This window comes from Blennius ocellaris, assembly GCF_963422515.1.
Source record: "Blennius ocellaris genome assembly, chromosome: 8".
NCBI lineage: Eukaryota > Metazoa > Chordata > Actinopteri > Blenniiformes > Blenniidae > Blennius > Blennius ocellaris.
Window position 1 is genome coordinate 12609470 of NC_137657.1, and position 24876 is coordinate 12634345.

At 45.9% G+C, this 24876-nt stretch overlaps 3 protein-coding genes across 3 annotated transcripts; all 3 read right to left on the minus strand.

Moving 5' to 3' along the window:
- Positions 1-2174: 2174 nt before the first annotated feature.
- nat14 (N-acetyltransferase 14 (GCN5-related, putative)) lies at positions 2175-3251 on the minus strand (the record flags this gene model as incomplete). The annotated part of the gene is made up of 3 exons (XM_080500479.1): positions 2175-2612; positions 2704-2921; positions 3152-3251. 3 exons carry the CDS (start codon positions 3249-3251, stop codon positions 2175-2177), a joined length of 756 nt encoding a protein of 251 aa, XP_080356605.1.
- On the minus strand, positions 2875-11629 carry znf628 (zinc finger protein 628; the record flags this gene model as incomplete). The annotated part of the gene is made up of 9 exons (XM_080500480.1): positions 2875-3009; positions 3171-3308; positions 5750-7430; positions 7550-7792; positions 8247-8401; positions 8522-8855; positions 8995-9165; positions 10646-11442; positions 11620-11629. 8 exons carry the CDS (start codon positions 11627-11629, stop codon positions 3280-3282), a joined length of 3420 nt encoding a protein of 1139 aa, XP_080356606.1. The 3' UTR covers positions 2875-3009; positions 3171-3279.
- Positions 11630-15426: 3797 nt separating this feature from the next.
- il11a (interleukin 11a) lies at positions 15427-19811 on the minus strand (the record flags this gene model as incomplete). Its single annotated transcript, XM_080500481.1, has 5 exons — positions 19784-19811; positions 18897-19054; positions 16071-16166; positions 15781-15942; positions 15427-15606 (listed from the first exon to the last, which is right to left on the minus strand). Exons 1-5 carry the CDS (start codon positions 19788-19790, stop codon positions 15427-15429), a joined length of 603 nt encoding a protein of 200 aa, XP_080356607.1. The 5' UTR covers positions 19791-19811.
- Positions 19812-24876: the final 5065 nt, after the last annotated feature.

Below are 24876 nucleotides of genomic sequence, written 5' to 3' on the forward strand. Positions count from 1 at the left end.
GGGGAATTCACCGTTTCCCAGGGTGGCTGTTTTTGGAACTCATCTGTAAGTGTGTGCGTGCATGTGTGTGTGTGTGTGTGTGTGTGTGTGTGTGTGTGTATATGTGTGCCCCAGCCATCTGTATGAGCATGTCATTAACACAGTCTATATGTTATACTTCATCTGGAACTAATTTATCTAATTTATCTGATGATTGTGTGGTGCCCCAAAATTCAGAGTGATTCATGTGTGCGAGCGTCTGCATGCTCTGAACAACCTCACATCATATTGCATTACTCTGACAGTGCACTAAGCCTAATGTCTCTGCACATTTGATCTCATGTGCATGTGTCTTTTCTGGACTTCAAGAGGCTGAGCACATGCCAAACTATATGTAACCACTTCCCACCCAGCTCTCTGGGTTTGACCACAGTTGACCAAGGTCATCTCACAGTCACACACATGAACGTTCACATGCACGGCCAACCCTGTCGTGCACTCGGTGCAAGTGTGTGTGTATGTGTGTGTGTGTGTGTGTGTGTGTGTGTTGCCGTAGTACAGTATGGCCAGACATGTGCATTTAACCCGTAGTCAGGGGCAGAAACTGGGTGTAAGAAACGCCAAGTCATATTTTCCGAAACCCACCCGCCCACACCCTGCACATGGGTGCGCATGCACGCATACACACATGCACACACACGCCCTCACACACAGCCATACCGTGCAGACGCATATGACCACAGTCACAAACAGACTTTCTTTCCAGTGTGTGAACTCACATCTGTTTCCTGACAACAATAATAGCTACAGATACAGGCGGGCCGGAGCCCAGCTTACAGGTGTCTGCTGGTTTTGAAAGTGAGCAAACAACCCGATGATGACCGAGAAGTGTCACAAGAGAAAACACGGCTTTTACGAGGCAAAAACGGGCCTGACTACACGCATACACGTGCGTGTAACAACACTGCTGTGTTACTAGGTGTTTCAGCTTTTTCATTATAGTTAATTAAAAGGACAGTGATTTTCCACTACTTGCTTGGCTTGCATGATTTCGGCAGCACAGCACAAGCCCATCTTTGTCCTCCCATCAGCTGAGATACAGTAGGTCTCCTTCCCACACCCATTAATGATGTGCAAACTTCCTGTGGTGTTGTTCTGTGTCAGATTGATACCGATATAATCTGTGGTTAGCATAGGGTTGACTCACAAGGCGAGCGTGAAAGGCTAACCATACTCAGGTTGGCCTCAAAGCGGAAGGCTGCGAACATTTCCTCTCACTCAAACAGCCATTCACCTGCAAGCCACACAGACAAATGAAGGATGGATTGAAATAAGTAATTGTTAGTCAAGTCCATACTTCAGGATTTTGGGACAGCAACTGTCAATTGTATCATGAAATAATCAAGTTTTTTGTTACACAAATTTAAATGAGCAATTAATTCTGGTAGTATTTAAAGTAAAGCTATGAAGTTGCTTACAGTGAGAAGCACATCCTTGTTTTTTTTTTAAATGATGAAAGTAGTCAGTAAATAGTTATTCTAAAAACCGTTCAGCATTATATTCAAACAATAATTAATGCAGTGCAGATCACTAATGGTTACTGACGGTTTTTAAGTATAATAAAACCAAGCAAACAAGAAAGTAACTGAACATTCAAAAAACAGGGGAGGAGAAGGGGCTTGTCATGTTTTTTTTTTTGCAGACTCACAGGCTCACTAACTCCATGTGAAGGTGTGCAGACAGGTTATACAGTTTGTTAGACCACACACACGTCCCATACTGTAACCGTGCCGACTCCTACACCTCTGCATGGTTTCACAAACACAAAATGCATTCGCTCTCTCCCACGCACACTCTGGCACGTGCAAAAACACACATGTACTTAATGGCTTCAAAAAAAAAAAAAAAAAAAAAGGAAATAGTTGAGGAAAGACATTGGACGTTATATAAATATTTTACTTCATCAGAAATTGTGATAGTTGTTTTGAGATAATTAAATAATGAACAAAGGCTTAGATGATATAAAATGAATGCCATATGTGCAGTAATAACAACACGCAAAAAACTACTTGAATAAATAACACAAATAGTCCATAAATTATGAATTCAACCAAAAAAAACACAAGCGGTTCATAGTCTTCATAGGCAGTGGTTCATAGTCTATGTTGTTACAGGACCACGCCACGACCACTCAATCACAAGTCTTTGTAAAACACCTTGGTGAGCGGGTATCCCAAAAACCCTCTCTCTGGAGCCTCCAGGTCGATCTCATCACAGTCCTCTTCGTTATCCTGCTGCCCCAGCTGCAGGTAGCCCAGTTTCTTAAAGAAGGCCTCCCCCAGCTTGGAGGGGAATGGGACGTGTGCATACACTCTGTGTGCTCCGCTCTCTCGCTCCCTCTGCTCCAGACTCTGCACGAGCAGCCGGCCGAGGCCCTCCCTGCGGTACCAGCAGCTCGTCACCACCCTGCAGATTCTCCTGATTCCGGCTCGCGTCTCGCACTCCCGGAAGATGCAGCCCGGGATCTCTCCTTCGCAGTCCGCCAGCCAGACGTGGCCCGCTGCCTGCTCCCTTTCGGGGGTGATCGTTTCTGCCGACGCCTCTTTGTCTTTCGCGCCAATTCTCCGCCTTGGCTGAAGTACAGAATACGCATTATACGGCTGCGATGATCACTCACTCGAGTTGAGTAAAAATAGTTCAGAGTGTTAACAGCGTGCATCAAACCTTTTTGGTTACTGGAGTTTTTCCACTGATCTTGCAGTAGAGATTCTGCAGTGTTTCATCCTGCGTGCCTTTGTAGCTGCTGCCCACGTAGTCCCAGTATGGTTTACTGCTACCCAAAACCCCGGTCGACCGTGGCATGGTGATCTTGAGGAAGACAATCAGGAGGAAGACGGGGATAGCGAGGGCGAGGACAAAGGAGTGGACAAGGCAGCGCAGGACTGAGGAGAAAACAGCCAGGATGAAAAGGCAGAAGGGACGAGTGAGGATGTGGAGAATGAGGCGGTTTTCTGTGCCCTCGCAGCCCTCCTGGAAAGAGATGAATCCAAGTTCAAGATATATATATATATATATATATATACATATATATATATATATATACAGTGTTTACATGCACAGGATGCACAAAACCCATAAGAATACCACACTGTCAACTTGACCAAAGCTTTACATGAGTATGTTGTACCAACCTTAATGAGGGCCTTGACCACCTCAATGTCTTCCTCCTTCATCCTCCTTATCACCACCTGCTCCAGCTCCAGCTTCACCATGATCAGGCTTTGAGCTCAGATACTGTTTCTACTCCAGCATCAACGACTTACTCTTCACTGGAGGCAGGAGGAAAGTGCACTGTTATTCACAATACCCAACGCCAACACCTCAAAGGCCGTGGGCTTGATAGTAAACTCCAGGAAATGGAAGCACACTGAACATTCTGTTGCCACGATACAGTGAAGTTGTAGAGTCGGCAGAGAGCTTCAAATTACTCTCGGTGTCAGCGTCTCCACTGGCCACACCTGGACAACAATTATTTACAGCAGAGACTGTGAGGCAAGCTTAGCTCCTTCGCCTGTCCTGATTAATTTCTATTTCAACCACGAGGACCTCTCCTGACCTACTTCTGGACCAAAGAGAGCACGGAGGACCTGCAGCTGGTGGTGAGGGTGGCAGACTATAGACACACTATAGACAGACCACTGCCACCCCTCAGACCTACAGCAGCTAGTAACTGTGCAAAGTACCAGAGACATTCACTTCTCTGCCTCCAGAAATGACACAGATTTTTTAAAACTTCAACCAAACTATGCCACCCATAAACATTGATTCTCATTTTCAATCCTGCATTTGGTTCGAGTAGGGTGTAGATCACAATAATCAACTGACAGACTTAAAGTTGTGCTGCCCTCACCAGAGTTAAGCAGTGCGGCGTTCACATCATTGCGGTATCGGTTTGATTCCCAATGAGCCAGCAGTGTAACAACACACCCACGCGTCGCTCCAAACAACAGAGACAGATGGGGATTAGGTGGATTTGTTGCATGTGTGTGTGTGTACCCGTTATTCGTCGCTGTCACGTCGCATTTAGCTCAAGCTTCACGTTTAATATAGCGATAATCGAAGGTGCAACCCCTTTGGTTCAAATCCTTATATGGTTCTATTTCTACGTGCTGCGGTCTCGAGGCAGACATAAACCGACATAGTGCTCCTCTCAGCCCTCAGCTTACCTCCTGCAACAGTGCGGCTCAATTCAAGCAGAAAGACGGCAAATAAACCTTATTCTGTGTCTCCGTTTAAACGCCGTTTGCGTTCCGCACGTTTTGCGTGCAGGAACATGAGCAGACTTTTGGCGAGAGGAGCGAAATTCTCGATTCAAAGGTACTCTGCAACCGCGTCCCGTAAATACGTCTCGAATGTCAATCTACGCCATCTGCGTACGCAAAGTCCGCACTGCGCAAGCGTTGCGTGAATAGCAAAGCCAACGTAAAAGGCGCTTTCTGCGTGCGATGACCTGATTGTACACTGTAGAAATACGGATGACAGAATATATAATAAACGTCCAAAGCATTTCACAGAATGAATAAAAAAAAAAAAAAAAAAAAACGGAATTAAAAACAACGAAGTCTTGGGACTACGTGAAATGCTTTCATGCTTTTTTTTTTTTTTTAAATAATCTACTAACATAATTATTATAACTTGGAAATCACCTGCAACATCTTCCATGGTTATTGAGGTAATTATGCAATCACCATTTGAATACTAATCACTTTGAGACATCTACTAATTGAAAGATCGGTCCCATCCATTGATTCATCTTATATACTGGTCAAACAAACACGTACTCATTCACACTTGGAACCAAATAACATGAATTCTTCATTAGCCTCATGTACATATTTCGAACTATAGAAATAAGTAGATGCTAATTACACAGAGAAAGCCCCCCTTGGATGTTGTCTCCCTCAAAAAAGAAAAAAATGCAATTGAGGTAAATTGGGCCCTGTAAATTGACCAAGAATGTGTGTATTGTAAAATAAAGACAAGAGGTTAAAGTTATTAAGAGATTTATTAATAATTAATTACTATTTACTAATAGTGTTATGAAGAAAGTAGGCCATGTACAATATTTATTCACAAAACCATATATTTACTTAATAAACAAACTGCCAATGACAGTATCATTCAAACTAATATGAATATTCTGAGGTCCATGTACAGCCTATTTGAATGTATAACATTTCTAATAAGTGGCACCATGGCATTGCAACACAGTACTCCTCTAAATACATGTTCTCTCCTTGGTTCAGGAGAACCTGATGTACTAAAGTGCTAACAAACATCCTTCAAACAGTGGAGCGTTCACTCACACCAACACTCTCCCATGGACACGACACTCAGTTGGAGAACTGCAACTCTTTAGAGCTTGATATCGCTGCATTTCTTAGGGTGTCTTCAGTTGATGGTTGTACCTCTGTATTGTCTGCAGGGTTGTTTTCCTTTCCAGACTTGTCATTGGCTTCTGCTTGTACACTTTGATATTTCACCACGCTGGTTTGTGGGACCTCTCCATCGCCTCCTCGCTCCATTTGTTCCTCCCTCAAGCTGCTGGTGCTCACCTCAATAATGACAATTTCATCACCGTTTTCCAACTGAAATATGCCTTCCATGCTTCCCCCACCTTCAGTGACTGTGTCACTCACAGCATTGCAACCTACCCCTTGTTCTTCCATCATTCCCCCTTCGCCCTCTATCAGAGCTATCATTTGCATACCTTCAGCGGTTTCCTGCTCCATCTTGGCCTCACCCCCAAGTTCAAACACCACCTCCTGCCCATCAAGTGGTACTAGTGTTTGAGTGGGTGTGCAGGAAAGCTGCAGGCTGCTGTCCTGTCCTTGGCTGAAGGTAGACCCGGATGGACCACTTTCCTGCGTTTCGGTATGGAAGTGAAGGACATACGACTCTTCCTGGCCGCCCTCCCCTCCAGCCTGTGTCTCGCCCTGCTTCCCTCTACCCCATTCATGCAGAAGTGACATCATCCTCTCCTTATCCCCCCCATTTTCTCCTTCACCTTGCCCATCTGTTTTGAACTGCAACACGAGTGACTTTCTCTCTCCGCCCAGCCCTCCATCAGCCGTCTCCCCAGATGCATTCCCTTCAAACTGCAACACATACGACTCCCCGCCCTGCTCGAGATTCATCCCCTCCTTTGTCTGTCCCTCATCATCAAAACACAACACAAACTGTTTCCCAGTCATTCCTTCCCCTGTCCTAATTTGCTCCTCGGTGGTTTGAGGGTTCCTTTCCGGAGTCGCAGGATCCGCTCCTGTGGCTCCTGTGGTCGCTGGTGTAACCATGGCAACAGGTGTTGGGGGTCCTGAGCCGTCCACGGCGGGGGCAATGGCGAAGGAGGTTGAAAGGGTCGAGACAGCGCCGCACGATGTTGTCAGAGGGCAGTTGGAAACAATGGAGACGGAAGTCGTTGACTTTGTGGTGGCGCTGGCAGCGGTGGCTGTCAGGGAGCCGCTGGTCACGCTACAGTTTGTTTCTGGAACAACTCCACCTACAGCCTGACTGACGGGAGCTGTTGCAGATTTCTGGAGAGTGACTTTAGGCTTGCGACCCCGTCTGCCCCGTGCTGTCCGTGTGCTCTTCCCTAATATGGGCTTGGTGAATAGGGAGTTGGCTGAAAGGTTTTGTGGTGGTGTGGCAACAGGAGTGTTTGAATTGTTGTTATTGTTAGTTATTATGATCCTGGTTGGCTGCTGTTGCTGTGATACGCTTGGAAACTGAGCTATCTGAGTCTGTGTTTGGTTTAGGACCGGCTGGAATCCTTGGATAGTCTGAAGCACAGGGAGGGACTGAGGCTCCGGAGCCGGAGGAGCGTTATTTCCTGTGGGGACGAGAATTAAGCTGGACTGGCTGCCATTGTTAGATGGGCACTGCAGGAGGAGGAAGTTTTGCGTCTGGGACAGAGGTGGTGGTGGTGGTGGTGGTGGAGGAGGAGGTGGAGGTGGAGGAGTGGGCGTAGGCGACGACAAAGGGATGAGCTGCAGACCGCTGGCAGTCTGAATCATGAAATAGTTCTGCGAGGAGTTTAGGGGGATATTAAGTGCCGGCTGGGAAACGATCAGGCTGCCATTGTTGCCCGAGGCTTCCAAAGTGATGGGGTTGAGCAGAGTCGTGGTGGTCATCACCCCTCCAACGTTGGCCTTCACGGCCACGCCGTCTTTACCTCCGCCGTCAGGGCAGGATAGAGAAACGCCGCTGCCGTGCGTACGAATGTGCCTCTGCAAGTACGAGTGCATGACAAACTCCTTGGCGCAGTAAGGGCATTTGTAGTCCTTGCGAGAAGAGTGTGTGCGCAGGTGAAGCTGAAGGTTCGACGAGTGCGTGAAACTTTTGCTGCAGTGGGTGCACTGGAAGGGCCTCTCGCCAGAGTGCGTACGTTCGTGCTGCTCAAAGACAAACGACAAGAAAGGAAGGCAAACTTACAACGGTTCATGAAGTGGATATTTGAAAAGTAAACGAGCGAGAAACCTCCATGAGTTCCACCTTTGCGGGTCGCACTGACCTGCTTCAGATTCGACGTCTGGGAGAAAGACTTTGAGCAAACGGAGCAGATGTGAGGCCGCAGCCCAGAGTGCATCTGGCTGTGACGACGCAGGCAGCTGGTGTTCTTGAACGACTTGCCACACTCTTTACACACGTATGGCCTCTCGCCTGTGTGCTGACGCAAATGGTACTGGTAGTGGGAGCTCCATTTGAAAGTGAGAGGGCAGTGGGGGCACTGGAATGCTCTTACACCTGTATGTACCTGAGTGAGGCAGAGATACATACAATAAAAAAAAACTTCACTTTTTTTTTTTTTTTTTTTAAGATTTTGACCTACAGCTGGTGCCTGCCTTAGTGCTTGTGATCATTACAATGTGTGATTTCAGTGCAAAAAGTTACAAGTACACTTGGAACAATTACTTGTAAACATCAACATACAGTAGAGTCAGTTATGCGAAGACTGCTATACAATTATTGCATATTATGATCACAATGCTTGTTTGTTGACAATTTGCACCTGCAAAGTATGTTATTTGCGTGGAGCAGAGGGACTTGTGTGCCTTTCCGAATTGTCTGACGTAAAAACTAAGTAGTTCAAAGCTAAGATTTGTAAATTGAAGCAACGTCGACTTTTACAGCGACCTAAATCGTGAAATTGAGCTTCTGAATGGGGATCTTCTCATTTGGGCATTAAACCTAGAAGAATTGAGTCTTACCCTCTGATGGATGGAAAGTAGAGATGATCTCTTGAAGCTCTTGCCGCACTCGGTGCAGCGGTAGGGTCTCTCTCCAGTGTGATCCCTCATGTGGTACTTTAACCCTGAAGAGCCTTTGAAAGCTTTTCCGCACTCTGAACAGCGGTATGGCCTCTCTGAAAACGTGTGGATGGTGATTTGAGGAAAAATTGCATTTCAATGGTAAAACAGAACACAATAGTGGAACGCATGGATTACATTTCCCTCGCATTCTATTATGTGCACCTGATCCATACCTCCGGCAGGAGTGCTTTTGATGGATCCCGTCTTTTTCTGGGCTTTGGTCGGTTTGGTTGGCTGCTCATCTTGCTCCTCGCCAACGGTAATGATGCTGACGTGGATCTCCCTCTGGCCATCCTGCTGCTTGTCCGCCTGGCTCGGGGAGGAGGGCAGGGGGAGAGACAGGGAAAGGGATGGAGGGCACACTATCTCAGCCTCCGCCTCGGCCAGGAGACGCTGCTCGGGAGTGTGGGAGTGTTGGTGTGTGAGGAGCGACGAGAGAAGGGGGAACGAGCGGTCGCAGGCGGAGCAGCTGAACTGGGAGCGGGACTGCGATGAAAGAGAGTGCATCTGCAGAGACGAGAGAGGCGCAATCGGAGATAGCGTTCGGATTCGACATGAATGCATGTTAGTTCTGTTTAGCCAAGGCACATTTCTGACAAGAGATGTAATGCATTGGAAGGAGAAAAGTTAAAACTTTCTCTCTCACCAGTGACACATGTCTATTGAGGCCTCCACTGGTCTTAAAGGTCTTATTGCAGTAGCCACATGACAGCCCTGCCCATGTGGTTCTGGCCTCTGGCTGAACGGTCTCTGAGCTCTGAGTCACTTCAGTGAAGCTCTGCAACAGGTCAAACTGGGCCTGGGTGGTGCTGACATTCTGCGGACAAACCAAAGAAAGCAACGCATACCATAAAATGTATACCTTCACACTGAACTCATTCACCTCATTGTTGTATAAAAAAAAAAAAAACTGTAAACCAAATAAGGTGTAGCTAAAATGACAATGTTGACCCATGACACAGGTATAGACTATACAACTCAACATGGCCAGAGTGAATTATTATTTTTGTTTCACCCTGGGGATTACCAGTAGAGGCCCATTCCACGCACTAACACTATCCTCCATTGACCCAGAGGCAGAAACATCTGTCAAAGCTGACCAATGAAATATGTCAGGCTATAATTAAAATTATAAACAATTCGGATGCAGTTGTGATTTTTTTTTCCATTTGACTTCTCTGACTGACTCACAGTAAATGTGCACTCCATTGCCTGTTATGCAATCAATGGAATACACATGCATTGAGTACATCAGGTGTTGAAAGTTATATTAGCACCTCCAGGCTGTTTGTAGGAGTCTTTCCTCTGAGTAATAGATACCTGCAAAATCAGAGAATGGCGAGATTCACATGTGCATCTTCAAGGCAAACATTGATGTATGGAAATGGAAGTGATGACATTTTTCTGTGTTACATTGATGATTTTCTTTAGCTAATTAGTATTCAACAGCAGGTAAGCTGTCCCAAAGTCACTGTTTATTTACTAAACAGCAGCTCCGAGGCGTCGCATTACAACCTTCATGCGCCAGGAAATTAAACGCCTTATTACACAAGAACCATTCAGTAGAAACGTTGCTTGTGCACATGGCGACTTTTTGATGACAATGACCATAGAGAGTAATGCGAGAAATATTGAAAATGCTGTGGTTTGTGTGCTAAACCACTAGTTGGTGGTGTGTGTTGGTCAAGGAATCACATGTGCATATACGAGGAATCCAACATGTCTCCTTTTTGAAGCGACTCGCATCAGTAGCTACTGCAGCACAACCATGGTTGTCGCTGATGTCGGGGGGAGAAGTGGGACAATGACATCGTCGTCTTCTGCAAATGTGTCTAACCAATCCACACCTCAAAACCGTGTCGGCGTTTTTACAAATTGTCCCCACTCTGGAATCCGTTTTCAAAAAATGAATAAATCTGTTTTTCGGGATCCTAAAATGCTGGCTTGTTGGGATGATCGGCCAAAAACGACGCGGTCACATGAAACAGCGTTGTCGTGTGGACAGGCCCTCGGCCTCTTCCTGCACTGGGCAAGTCTGCCGATACATGGGCAACGTGAAGAAGTCCCAGTGCTCCTGGCTCTTAAGGGGACAGGCAGATGTTGCAACCATGACACCAGGCAGTACTTTGTGATATTCCACCATAACATTGCAAACATGAACTTCAATAGGCCCAGGTGCACTTTGACTATAGAGGATTATCGATTTGTGAGAAGGAAATGGCTGAATTGACCCTAAGTTGGACAAGGTAGTACAGCAGACGGACGGAGGAAGGGACATATATGATCATATCACTTACTGTATTGCTGCCATCTGGTCCCCCTGCTAATCCAAGGAGCACTTCTGTAGTGTGTCCGCTTTCAGCCACAGTGGTCGTTTCGACGACCTCCTCAAAGTCAGCCAGCAGGTGTCCAGCTCCCACCAGCCCATCCCCGACCTCCATTCCCGACGCATGCCCCGCCTCTCCGCCGGCTCCATGCTCCCCGGGAGCCATGTGAATAGCCTGGTGCTCCTCGAGCTCGGTCCGGGTGCCAAAAGTGTGGCTGCAGCTTCCGCAGCTGTACAGCAGCACGCTGGCCCCGGTGTCGGTGCTCAGGTGAACCTCCGTCCCGATGGCCCTGGACCGGCACACGTCCTCACCAGAGGAGGTGAGGGTGAGCTGGGGGAGAAGACTTGGGTTTTGGCCAGAGGAGGTGGTTGACAGGAATACTTCTTCCATCCCCACCCCGACTCCATCAGTTCCTTCCTGGCTCACAAAACCCACCATGTCTGTCAACATTGACGATGTCACTTCCTCGGTCCCGACCACCACCTCCACTACCTCATTTCCCTTCCCCCGGTCCTCTCGCCTCTTCCCCTCCTTGCCGGTGCCACTGGGGTTGGAGTGAGAGTTCTTGTGCAGGGCCAGGTTAGACGAATGCGTGAAGCTGCGGCCGCACTCCCCGCAGACGTAAGGCCTCTCGCCTGTATGTATCCGCATGTGCTGCCTCAGGTTGGTGGACTGAGTGAAGGATTTGTTGCACACGGTGCAGGTGTAAGGCTTCAGGCCTAAATGGACATTCTTGTGTCGCCGCAGACTGCTCGAGTTCTTGAAAGCTTTGGGGCAGGTGTCACACGGGTACGGGCACTCCCCAGTGTGCTGGCGCAGGTGGTACTGGTAGTGAGAGCTCCATTTAAAGGTGAGAGGGCAATAGGGGCACAAGAAGGTACGCACTCCAGTGTGGACACTCTGGTGGACCTGGAGACGTACACAGGCATTTCATTCAGCCTCACCTGACAGCATTTTTGCACACAGAAGCTTTGATTAGAGCACAACGGGTTTCGAGAATTCACCTGGAGCAGAGACGAGCGTTTGAAAGCTTTTCCACAGTCCTGACATTTATAGGGCTTCTCCCCCGAGTGAGACCTGCAAAAAATAAAAGTAACCATTCAGAAGGACAGAAGAATTCTTGTATGTAGCTACTAAATATTAAGAGAAACAATCAGAAAGCAGACAATAATCGTTTGCAATCCAGATATTCAAAACCAACGTGGTAGGGGATTTAGAACGTTTATAAATATAGGAGATCTATTTTTGTAAAATAACACGGCACAAAAAAAGAAGTTGGAAGTTGTTGCAAGACATTTTTGTGAGGAATGGCAAATGATGCAAAGGTGTATTTATAATGGTGGATTTTTTTCTTTCTTATTTTATGCATGCTAACTTTTAAACAAACCATCAGTGGATGTGTATAGTAGAACGATGATCGTTATGACGGTGTACCGATATTAATGCAGGTTTGGAATGTCCAGTGCATGAACCGTGTTCAGGCTTTATGATTTATTAATAACTGTTGTGTACAGTGATGTGATGGGAAAACTTTTTCAAAACAACAGAAATCTTTGTGAGTACCGCTGGTGGTAGAGCAGAGCAGATGAGCCCTTGAAGGCCTTGGGGCAGAGGTTGCAGCGGTAGGGTCTTTCATTGTTGTGGCTCCGCTGGTGGTGGGTCAGCCTGGACGACCACCTGAAGCTCTTGCCGCAGTCCAGACACTGGAATGGATGGTCCGACTGCTCGGGCTGCTGTGCTGGGCCCGCCACAGAGGAAGCCACCATATCTAGAACCACTTCATCTCCGCCCTCAACCACCCCCTTGTCCCCCTCCGCCAGCTCCCCTCTGTCATTGTCGTCTTCTCCATCTTCTCCTGACCCCAGGAGGGACGGGAAGGGAGAGAGGGAGGCCGTGGACTGAGGTGGTAGGAGTTCTGCCTGGACCACCAGGGCCACCGAGTTAGCCATAACAGGATCAGCACCCGGGTTGAAGGCAACTGAGCGGTTTCCTTGGACGCGGGTGTGGATCAGTTTCGGTGCGGTGTCATGATTTTGTCTTTGAGCCTCCCTTCATTCATACTTTCTCCTTGTGGCTTTGATGAATTCCTTCCCTGTCAGCCAATGGAAACACCAGCTGTCAGAGGGCGATTAGGACAGGTGTGGCACACAAAAGTGGAAAACAAACAATGTTAGGACTTGTCAACTCCTGGTCAAGAATGCCCCCTTTAAATCCCCTCCGCCCCTCCCACAGCCCGGTGTGCGAGCAGGTCCTCCCTTCCCCTGCTGTCTCCACTCCGGCCGTCAAACTGGAGACAGTCGAGGGTTTCTGTCCGTCCCCGCAGTGCGGTGCTGACTGGCAACACACACACACACACACACACACACACACACACACACACACACACACACACACACACACACACACACACACACACACACACACACACACACACACACACACACACACACACACACACACACACAGGCGCTACAAGCTAAGCTAAGTTGCATATTACAGTACTTTATAATGTAACTGGGCATCGCTGCGAGGCAGCAGGCAGCACGCGCAAAACACAATATTTTACAGTATCAACAGAAGCAGTTGGTGGCCTGCTTTTAAAGCTAATCGTGCTCTCTTCAATGCAGAATAGCCCCGTTAGAACTGCTCGATAAAGGATCGCGGAGGGCCGGAGCAGTACTCACCACGCATCTTTAAATCATCTTACGGGGTGACAGTTTTTTTTTTATATTATGAAAAAGAAACTGGGTACCGCAGTGCTAATCCACACAACCTTAACAATAAACACAGCGCAGACTAACAGCAGCTCTCCGCCCGATGCCGCCTCCCAAGAACCGCGACGCTGATTGGCCGCCGGGTACAATAGATGAGCGACTCTCATTGGTCGCGAGCTGAAACAGACAGATTGACATTTTTATAAAGCGGGATATAAATGATAGGGAGGAAATACAAATTTAGCACGACGTTTGCATCATTTGTATGTTGCGGCCGAAGGCTTTTATAGTAATTCATAAGATTGTATTCAAAATGTATATTTAAAAGTATATTTAAAGGCTAATACTGGCACAGAAACAGGTGCACATTTGTTTAAACAAAAAAAATAAATGCTCGTTGATACTTGTCGAACTTAAAGATTCTTTTTAAACTCTCTTATACTATTTCAGGAGGTATTAAATTATTAAATGGAAATGACCTGAAACTGGAGTGAAACCAAACCACATTTTGACAGTGAGTCCATTTTTCATCTTATTCTTTCCTTTTCTTTTTTTTAAAATCATAACTGATCACAACTAGATAAAGAAAATGTTAAAACAGTTGCAGTTTAGGCATGCATGAAAATATAGTCAAATGCATCGTGTGTATTTTGTAGTATTTATTTCACTAAGGCACATATTTCACATTGAGGCCAATCAGTGTGAGAAAAAGGAAATCTTGACGTTTCAACAATAATTTAATCATGATGTTATTAAAATAATAATGAAAAAGAATAAAAACTGTATAAAAGTAGAAAAAGATGGGAGACTTGCTCCACTGCAGCACAAAATAAATAGTTCCACCAAGTTACTTAAATAAATAATCAATACTGAGACACATACTATAATAGGAATGAATAGAAATTATAGCGATACAATTGGTAAGGTAATCTACATTACATTGTAGAAACAACATAAATACACAAAAGCACTGCATACAACATTTTACATTCTTGTACATTTATGTACACCTGTACAGAACATAGTGTCACAATACATAGTATTTTAAGGCTTTGGGTGTTTAACTAAAAACAACAAACTCTTTACCCAAAGCAAAGGTTCAAAATCAGCCCAAGACGCTAATCCTAACAAGTTTGTGCAAAGAATCTAATCAGGACCATCAGTGCTCAGCAACAGGGCACATTCATTCAACTCCACCACAATGTTAAATATGCCTCCTCAAGCAGAACATGAGAAACAGGCAATGAAAACAAAAACTAACTGTGGTGCAAAAGAAAGTATCCGGTTTTCTTTGGTTACTGACCTGACATTTACGGATGAATTAAATATATTTAGTAATCAATTGCAATGTTAATATGTGTCACGTTTTCAACTGTCAAAAATAACATCTTTTAAAATGTTTATATTAAGGGCACTGCGTGTTAAAGTGAGTAAAAAGAAACTTGGCTGTCCCAAGTGTATGCTACATCTACTGAAAGAAGTCTTGGCTGAAGAAGTACACAAATACAAAGTGAATTGTATTAAACAGAAGTCATTATCAGAGCTGTAGGTTCAGGAAGTGCTACTGTGAGTTTTTCTTTTTCTTTTTCTTTTTTTTTTATGATCAGTGAGACACAAGAGGAAATAAAAATACATAGACGTGGGCAAAAAAATTCACCCTCGTACAGAAATAAAGGTGATAGTGACATTTAACAACTTCAAATAAATAAAATAAATAAATTACTAACAGTCAATAAATAAATAAATACATAAATAACACGGTCATGAACAAGGCCTTTAGGAGAGAGTTTGGGTAATCGTGACATGATCGCTGGAGTGAAACTGGCAGGTATTTGGATGGCAGTAACTGGCTGCAGTATAGTGCATCCCCATTGGCTCTGATGGAAAGACACATTCTTCAACAAATGTCACTGGCTGACAGGCAGGCGTTCTCGAGGGACGCTATTCATTACAGTGCACACTGACATGGTCCTGTTTCCACTCGGGTGGACCTCCACGTGTCCTCGCTGGCTCCGAAGCCATCCAGGTTAGAGATCATCATTGAACTGCGGAAACTTTGGGCTTGAGGCTGATGAACGCTCTGTACGCCCAATCGCAGAAGAGCTTGAAATGTTGAAGGAGCTCGTGACTTGACTGCAGCACATCAAACTGGTACGGGAGGTGCGGGGGGAGGGAGGGGGTGGCGGGAGTCAGCCTTGGTGCTTCAACTCTTAGCATCTGTGGAGGAGGAGGTAACAAACATGTCAGATAAAAAAAAACAAAAAAACACTATTACGGACAAGCATACAAATTGTTTGCAAGTAACTGTGCTGCATTATCTGCCAAATCCCATATTTGACAATCTAAGATGAAACAATGACAACACCAAACATCAGATGGAAGGTTTATTACCTGACGGTGCAGCAGAGTGATGAGAGACTTCATTTCTTTGATCATCTCCACCAGCTTGGGCAGTGCAGGGTGGTGGTGCTTCTTTGAGACCCTGTTCAGCCACTCAAAGTGGTGCTCGTACAGCTTCAGGTCAGCATGGAGCTTAGAGAGTGTGGGCTTCAGCTGGAAACAACACAGACATACTTTTGAGAATGTGCATGGGTGTGGCAACATGTAACGGGTACAAACAGGCCACCCTTTCTCGTTTCACGTGCAGGGACATACACACAAATAGTTTATCGGAGCATTACCTCAAGATTGCTGAGGTCATTGGCTGATCTGTTGCTCATTTCTGGCAGGGATGTGAACCTGTGGGGCTCCACGTCTGAGTCAAATGCATGCTCCCTCTGAAAGAAAGAAAGAAAATAATAAAAAAACAAGGCACGGAACAGCCCGTTAGTAATTTGCATCAGCGCAATTTTACTCATCCCAAGACAAGTCACGGCAACACGAGGAAAGTATTACTCTAGCACCTTGATTGGGTGGCTGTTTTCTCTGCTTAGAGACAGAAGCTCTTACTGAGGGGAGTGTGGTTGATTGGGTCAGTGTGAGTTCACCCAAATTCAGCCTCCCTGAATGTCAACAATAAGAGCAAATGACCTGAACCCACAGGATGTTTTCTGCTGGGAGTGAGGATAACAACATATGCAGTGACTAAGAAAGCTCCAAGTGGGACAGACAACACAGGGCTGTAGGGAAACTCCAGGGTCACAGCTATAAAAAGACAGAATGACGCAGTCCTGCTGCCCAACTCGAGTTGTGTTGTAAACTTCGGCCACACAAAACGTGCAGTGCTCATTATGACCAGCAGAGGGGGATAAGTAACCTGATTGCAGGTCTGTGGCACTCTGATAGGTGCAGATGTGACCGTCCATAACACAATTTAATGATAAAGATGTGGACCCAAGTTGGTAATCAGTGGGAACAAATGTCGGCGAATGATGTGGAATGCGTCATTCCCAATCAGCAGAGCAACATAAGCAACATCAGGATGATGAATGCTGGCAGATTTTTGTATAAACAGGTCGATTGCGCCTAATGCTTCCATAACCTGTCCCGCTGTTTTTTCCCCTCACCGTGTTGTTTGTCTCCAGTTGTTTGTGTTGATGTTTTTAGAGATGACTGTACTGCATTGTTTCTGATGTCTCTCCAGCTGCCTTTCATAAGAGCTCACTTATGTTTATCGGCCAATGTTTTGTCTTCTGCGCTTTTGTGCCCCTTTATCCTTTACTGCCTCCCCATCTCCTCTCCTCCATGCCCTCTCCCCCCCTCCCCTCCGGTCTCATACCAGGTGCACAAGCACATGCAACATCACATGCACATGTGCATGCATGCACACACATATACCACTGGCTTGTCATCTAGTTTGCTCTCTGATCTCTTCATCTCTTGTGGTTTTCACTCCATCTTTGTCAGCCTTTAATTCTCCTCTCTTATCCTCCTTTTTCTTGCTCCCTCCATCGCAGACCATGACCTCACTGAACAGAAGTTAACATTGAGCCATTTTCTTCCTGAATGCAAATACTGGAATGTGATAAATCTTTTTTTTTCTTTCTGATTTTTATCAAGTCGCTTGGCTGTGGTGACCAAAAGCAAAACACTAAACACCACACCTATACTACCATGGCAATTCTATTTACAGAACTATCAATGCACCGACTCACACCCACTGCCATAAAAATGCATGTGTAGAAATGCATGACAACGTACAATGGTAGCCAAAACTGTATGCATGCAAAACAGACATGGACTCACACACACACACATATACATCGTCGTGCTGGAAATCACAGGCAGACGTTTCTCTTTAAAGCATCAATTTCATTGCCTGTTCACAGGGACTTTCCATGGATTCCCATTCTATATATCTTTCCCAAGGTTGCCCTCTCTTTAGAGGAAATCCTCACAAAAATGACAAAAATGAAATGAAAATAAATCCTCCATGTTTCTGAACACTGTATGTTGCCGTTTCCGACGGCCTTTGATAATCATGGCTCGTTCACATCTGGTTTCCAGGTTATATTGCTACTACACAGCGTGGTGAACCAACACACACACACACACACACACACACACACACACACACACACACACACACACACACACACACACACACACACACACACACACACGCGCGTGCGTTATCTCCTTACCAAGACTAGAGAGAGTATGTGGCCAATTTTGATTTTATCCGATGAACAAAAGAGTTCAAGGATTTGCATGAAGCAAAAATAGAACATCAGTCATGTGTAACCAAAGATCCAGAGATATGATCCCACTTCATTTTCACCTGTTAAAACACGGTGTTGATGTACAATCTCAAGCTGGATCCATATCTTGGCTGAATCTGATTTTCCTACCCACTTGACTGTCAACAAAATAGCATATGAAGGTAGATGTGTCGGCAAATAAACATGTTATTCACGTTTCATTTTCAAAAGACTCCTCCAGCTCACTCAACGCACTTCCTCTGTCTCACCGCAGAACACAAACATGTTTCTATGTAAACAGCTATATGATACACTTTGCTTTCATTTCACAGACGGCATGTTTTGCAGCTCGATCTTGGATCGGAAGACTATTTGTTTCATTACACCTTCACTGACGCCTTCATTGCAACTTCACTGACCAGGAAACACCTGCAACCACCACCAGCAAGGTGACAAGGCACATCAGGAGGTTGCTGAGTCAGTCATCCTCCCCCTGGTGTATTTCAGTGTGGATTAAAAGTGAGATCACACAGTCAGATCTCCCCGGAGGTGTTTGCAGCCCTGATCTAAGCATGTATATGGACCCCAGCCAGCCTTCAGTCATCAACGAAAGCAGCTTAAACCAAGCCTCCAGAGCCCTGACAATACCTACTCGTTCAGCCAAATGGTATTTCAGCAACACAGAATAGAGAATAAAGTAGTTAAGAAGTAAGCCTGAAAGTCAAAGATCAATATCTGTTGCAAAGACCATCACCCTCTTCCACCCAAACACTAACAATTCAATTAGTAAAGGATGCTCAGGGTGTCATCAGCCTCGCTTCCAATCAATGGCTAACTGGCAATGATGGTGGCGACACCGTCACTTACCAACAGTTCTTGGGTGAGCTTCATTAGATTTTTGGTCTGATTGGACAGTTTATCCATGTCACTGGGCCTCCGTTGTGGCACCGGGGAGGCAGACGTGAAGACCGGCAGCTGAGCCAATAGCAGCGAGAAGAGGAGCGACGAGGAGGAGTCCAGCAGCACTGCAGGGGGAGAACCAAACGGAAGCAATTAGTGGAGAGGCGCTGTCATCTCGCCATAATGATAATGACCTCAGGCCACGACTGTCAGCTCCAAGGGAAGATATCGCACCATAATATAAACAATGGCTCCAGACTTGGCAAGAGGAATCCTGAAGAGCCTCACAGCCAGCAGTCATGTTTTCACTGGCTGAATGCAAATCAGCAAATCATTAAAAGCCCTGCTTTGACACAGAATATCTCCCATCACTTCTTTACCACAAGCAAGGCAATGAATGCTGCTGATTGTCACACCTGCAACTGGATAGGTACGTGATTTTGGTGGTATAAATTATATAGACCAAGCCAAGTGAACTCTGTAACAGTAAGCTCATTCATTCTTTTCCTTTCAAGATCAAATACAAGGTAGACTAAGTATTAAAAGGGAACCACAGTGGTGTCGAAATGATGAATGCTTGATAATTACAGGTGAACCACAAGAATTACAGCCAAAATAACACTGCAGGAGCATCTGAGCTCCCTGTCCAAGCGCAACAGTGTGGGATTCACCCAGAGGGAAAGTTTCATATGTACATCTTTTGATATGAAATTTACTTCAGAAAATAATGGTTAGACGATAAAGTGACTTCACATAGTTTAAAAAAAAAAAAAAAGCAAAATGTTAATGTCACAGCAAAAGAATAATTAAAAACAACATAAATCAAAATAACCTGCAGTCATAAAATGACTTACATTTCATATTGGATCCAAGCGACAGGTAAACCAGCGGCAAAATAAATAAATAAATAAATAAATATAAAAATTAATAAATAGATAGAATTCCGGAAATTGTCACGTGCGCCGGTTTCTTCTTCTTCTGCTTCTCCTTTTTCTTCTTCTTCTTCTTCTTCTTGTTCGCACTCTTCAGTCAGAGTGAGGAGGAAAGTTGTCAGGTCGGGATGAATGAGAGAGCAGCAGAGGGATGAGTGCAGCAACTCAGCACACAGAGTCAGAAAATACAAGGCAAAAGTCAATGTCGTCAAACTTTTCTGTCTTTGGTAAAGTTTGAGAGGAGCCCCTGCAGTCTTTATAGAGCGCTGAAGGCAGAGAGGCACTTAAACAGTTTGGAGAGAGAGAGACAGGGAGAGAGAGAGAGGCAACAGAAATGCAGAGAGAGAGAGGGAGAGAGAGAGAGAGAGAGGGATGCGAGTGTGGTAAGTCCAAATTTTGCGCGCAGTGAAGTGTTTAGGCTTGTTTAAAACTTCCTTTATAAAGACGTAGGGCCTATGACACATCGGCAGTGACTCACTTCATTCATAAAAACACACACAGACACACGCTCCCTCTCTCTCTCTCTCTCTCCCTGCCTCTCTTTCCTCCTCCCCTCCCTGTTGCCTGTCTCCCTTTGCGAAACTTAAAAAAAAAATGTTCCGTTGTTTTCTCTCTCTCTCTCTCTCTCTCCCCCCCCCTCTATCACTTTCTCCCGTCCTGTCCTGCCGCTATCTCCAGCACTTCCTCCGTCGCATCCCGCTACCTGCGCCAATCAGTCCCCATCTTCCTCCTTCTATCTCTCCATCTCCAAATCTCTTCCCCCCCTCCCATTCTCTCTATCACTGCAGACATTTAAAAAAGCCCATTGTTTTCATTTGTATCAGCACATCTCCAGTAACCACGTGTCTTCCATACCACTTGTTTTACCTGCGCTTGCAGCTGTTTTTTTTTTTTGCATTGAAGGAGCGAGAGCGTCAACAGCATTGCGCATGCGCGGAACTACACATGTCACAGTAACTAAAATGCTCAGCAAACACCTTGTCTCTCTCCAAAATTTCTCTCCCTCCTTTTCTCACCCCTCCTGAGACAGCGGCCTGTTATTTCCACTGCCCCCCCCCACCTCCTTCTCTCTCTCTCTCTCTCTCTCTCTCTCTCTCTCTCTCTCTCTCTCTCTCTCTTTTTTTTTTTTTTAACTTCTCCTCTCCCTCTCCAGGGTGAAGGAAAGAGTGAGGAGTGAGAGACGGATAGGAGCAGGGGAGAGGTGTTGTCCAGACCAGAAGGGGCCTCTGAAAGTGTTGCATAGAAACAGTGAGCGCACACACACACACACACACACACACACACACACACACACACACACACACACACACACACACACACACACACACACACACACACACACACACACACACACAGCATGGGTTAGTGGGGTCAACGTGTACATGGGTGCACTGACATGCAAAAAAACCCAAAAAACAAAACAAAAAAACCCCACACACATCTTATAAACCAAAACGTGCCCAAATAGATCATTTGAGAAACACACTAGCGTATATGTTGTTATGCACAGGCTTCAATGTTTGTCTGTCTTTTACACAAACACACACATGCAACAGCCAGGCGGTTCAGAGACAGTCAGGTGCGGTAAAGCATGACCTTCTGTTGCAAAGGGCAAAAAAAAAAAAAAGAAGGAGTTTCCAGCCAGCATCGTCGGATAGTTACCGCATCATACAGTACACAAACTGTATAGTATTCAAGAAGGGAGTGTAATGTACACATACACAAAGGGAGGGAGCGGATGACGGCGCAGGGAAAGGAAGAAAGAGTTTTTTGAGTCTGGGTGTGAGATTAGGAGACCCTCATTCACAGACATACACTCATGGTGTGGTTAGAAAATAATTAGTGGTGGGCTTTGTATGCACACACTCGCACACTCATGCACGTATACACACAGAGTTGCCAGTCCAGCGGTGGGCCTACACAGACAAACAAACACCGTCCAAACGATGAGGGCCTGGTGGCAACGAGTGGGTGGCGGAGTTGTTGTGGTAAAAAAAAAAAAAAAAAGGGTCATGCGCTGTTTTCTTGGGTCAACGGTGGAGAAGAAAAGCAGAGAGAGGAGGAGAGCGGGAGAAGAAGGAGAGGAAATAGATGAGTGCGGTTGGACGTAGGGAGATATTGACACACTCGCTCTTTTTAATTTCCCACATCAAAGGGACGTTTGAAGACACAGCTGGGGAGAGAAGAAAAGAAAGAGTGAAGTTAGTCACTCTCCCTCATTCCCTCGCAGGGCTGCCTCTCATGATGGGGGTCTCCTGGGTGGTTCTGAGGCACACAGCCTCTGTTAGGCCGTCCGCCAGCAGCGATCGCTCACACACTATGACACAGGGTGGGTGCCCTTTAAGTGTGTGTCAGGCCTGTGGCGGTGCATGCGCGCGTGCACAGACACTGATGTGCAAAAAATGAATGGTTATGTATCCTTGTTGAGAATTTTGTTTGTTTGTGTGTGCGTGTGTGTGTGTGTGTGTGTGTGTGTGTGTGTGTGTGTGTGTGTGTGTGTGTGTGTGTGTGTGTGTGTGTGTGTGTGTGTGTGAGAGAGAGAGAGAGAGCAAGCACACAGTAGTGCTTGCCTGCTGGAAAAGGGGGAATCCGGGGTTTGTGTAAATGGGTGTGCGTACAGTATACGTGTGTAATTATGGGCATGTGGTGGTATAAGTGCGGTGTCTGTGCGATGTGCATGAGCATCAGTGTTTGCGTGTGCGTCTGTGTGTGTGTGTGTGTATGTGTGTGAGAGAGTGTGTTTGTGTGTGGCCTTCATATGCTACCCATTACATCACCAATCTGTGTAAACCACCATAGGAGGAGAAACAGAGTGAGACACTCAGACTGCGACCTCAAAGACATCAGAGAGGAAGGGGAACCTGTGACAGGGCCTGCCAGCCTGCCTCATTGCCAGACAAACTTTACTCACACAAGCTTCACTCAATTCGCTCATGCTCTACACTGGGCTTCCTGTGCGCCATGGCATGTATTCACACATTATTACGCAGCTTCAAAATCACTTGAATGCCTCGCTCTCTTCATGCACCTTTTACTCGGCTGTTAATCCACACAGTTGCTCAATTCATTCGTCATTTGCCAAAGTCAAGTTGAAAAAAAAAAATAAAAATAACTGCGACTCTGATTTACGCAAATTCGAGAATATGTTTGTCCAACAAAATATATTTAAACTAACCAGGAAGTACTTGACCAAGAACTGATTTTGTTGTGTTGGGAATTTTCATTCAGTGTTTACTTAACTGTGATTATGGTTGTCGTCTTATTGTGGGAACCGAATCGGTTCATTCTGGTAATATTGGCTTTCCCATAAATGTTTATTGCCTTGGGTTAATTTCCACGTCCAGGTGGATGATAAAGAAGTCTTGTGGATTTTAGTGTTAAGTCTCATGTTCTTGCCGACCTCACAGTGTGATATGTAAACAGTGAAAATGTTGGCCGTGACGCAACACTGCCCTGATGGTAAAAAACGATTACGGGGAGAAACAATTGTAATAAATTCATCATTTTCATGTCGCAAACTCATTTCCTCCAGGGAATTCCAGCACGGCCTGAGTAAACAAACTCACAGATTACGTTCACAGGGATAACCAAAGCTCCGACCTATTACAGTTAATATTTACTCTCCTGTAACAGTAAACGTTCAAGTTTCCTTATGACCTCCTCACATCTTCCTCCCTCCTCCGTCACACTGTGTCCGATTCATTCTCTCCATCTCGCTCCAGGAGGGTATCCTATCTTGAGAATTGCCGTAGTAATAGTAATCTTTCCCTCTATCACTGGACCCCCCCCCCCCCCCACTCCCTCCGGCTGCCTCCTTCCCGAACCGTTCGATCCCCTATACCTCTACCTACGTCAGAGAGTGAGTGAGTGTGTTAATAAGTCCAGTCGGGGTGGGGGTGGAGAAATAATGACACACAGGAGGAGGCTGCAGTCATTGGGTAATAAAGTGACGTCTCTAACTCTCACTCTATTCGCCTCTGTCAAAGATAAGTCCTAATATGCCCTTGTCGTCTTTCAGACGGATGTATAACAGAAGGGCCTCCCTTTAACCGTCCTCTTCATCTTCACTCCTCTGGAGAGTCAATAGTTGGGAAAAAGTCCCCTTGGACGTGATTTACAAATTGTCCGTGTCAATTGCTCTCTTCCTCTTCCATGCGAGGGGCCCACTCTAGACAGATATGGCTGCTGTGCATCTGTTGCTTTGGCTTTTTATTAGACCATTAAAGACGGACATTAACCGGCATCATTATTGCAAGGTTTCCACCGCTGGCTGGGCTCACAGAGCCGTGCAAAAGGCAGTATACAGGGGATGAAAGAGAGAGTATGAGGCAAATGTCTCTCCCGGCTCAAACTGGGAGAGCAAAAAAAATTTTTTTTTAAATCAGCTCTCTATTAAACACACATTTACAAGGCTCATTTTGCTTGGAAACCAAACTCTATGGTATGTGACAAAACACAGTGCATGTGTGTGTGTGTGGGCATGCATTTGTAACAGTGAGCGCAGGCTGAAACTCTCTCTCCCTCTCTGACTCTGTGTTGCTCACCTGCTCACGTTTTTCTCTCCCTCACTCTCACTGCTTCCAAGCAGCTTTACGTCTGCCAGCGAGGAAATCTCTAAATGAACTATTTGAAGCAATAGGTCACAGACGGAGTGTGAGAAGGAGAAGTGGAGGGAGAGCGGGTATGGGGGGGGGGGGTTCAAGCGGGGAAGTAAGCAACCCACGCAAAAGGAACTTTTTACTGTGCAAACACTCTTTCCATCTACCCTGCTTGCTCCCTCCATCTCAGACGGGTGTTAATACACTGGAGAGCCCAAGCCTGTCTCAGAGCTCCCACTTTCTCCTCCGGTTCTCCCTCCCGCTCCTCTCACTGCCATTCTCAGTCGCCCTAAACATTCTTTCCTCCCCTGTCATTGCGTGTCCTGTCTGCATCCCTCTCTCGCTCTTCTCATCTCTTCCTCATTTCAGAGTGCTTCCCCTCAGCTCCTGCTCACTTTCTCTGTCACACGCCGTTTT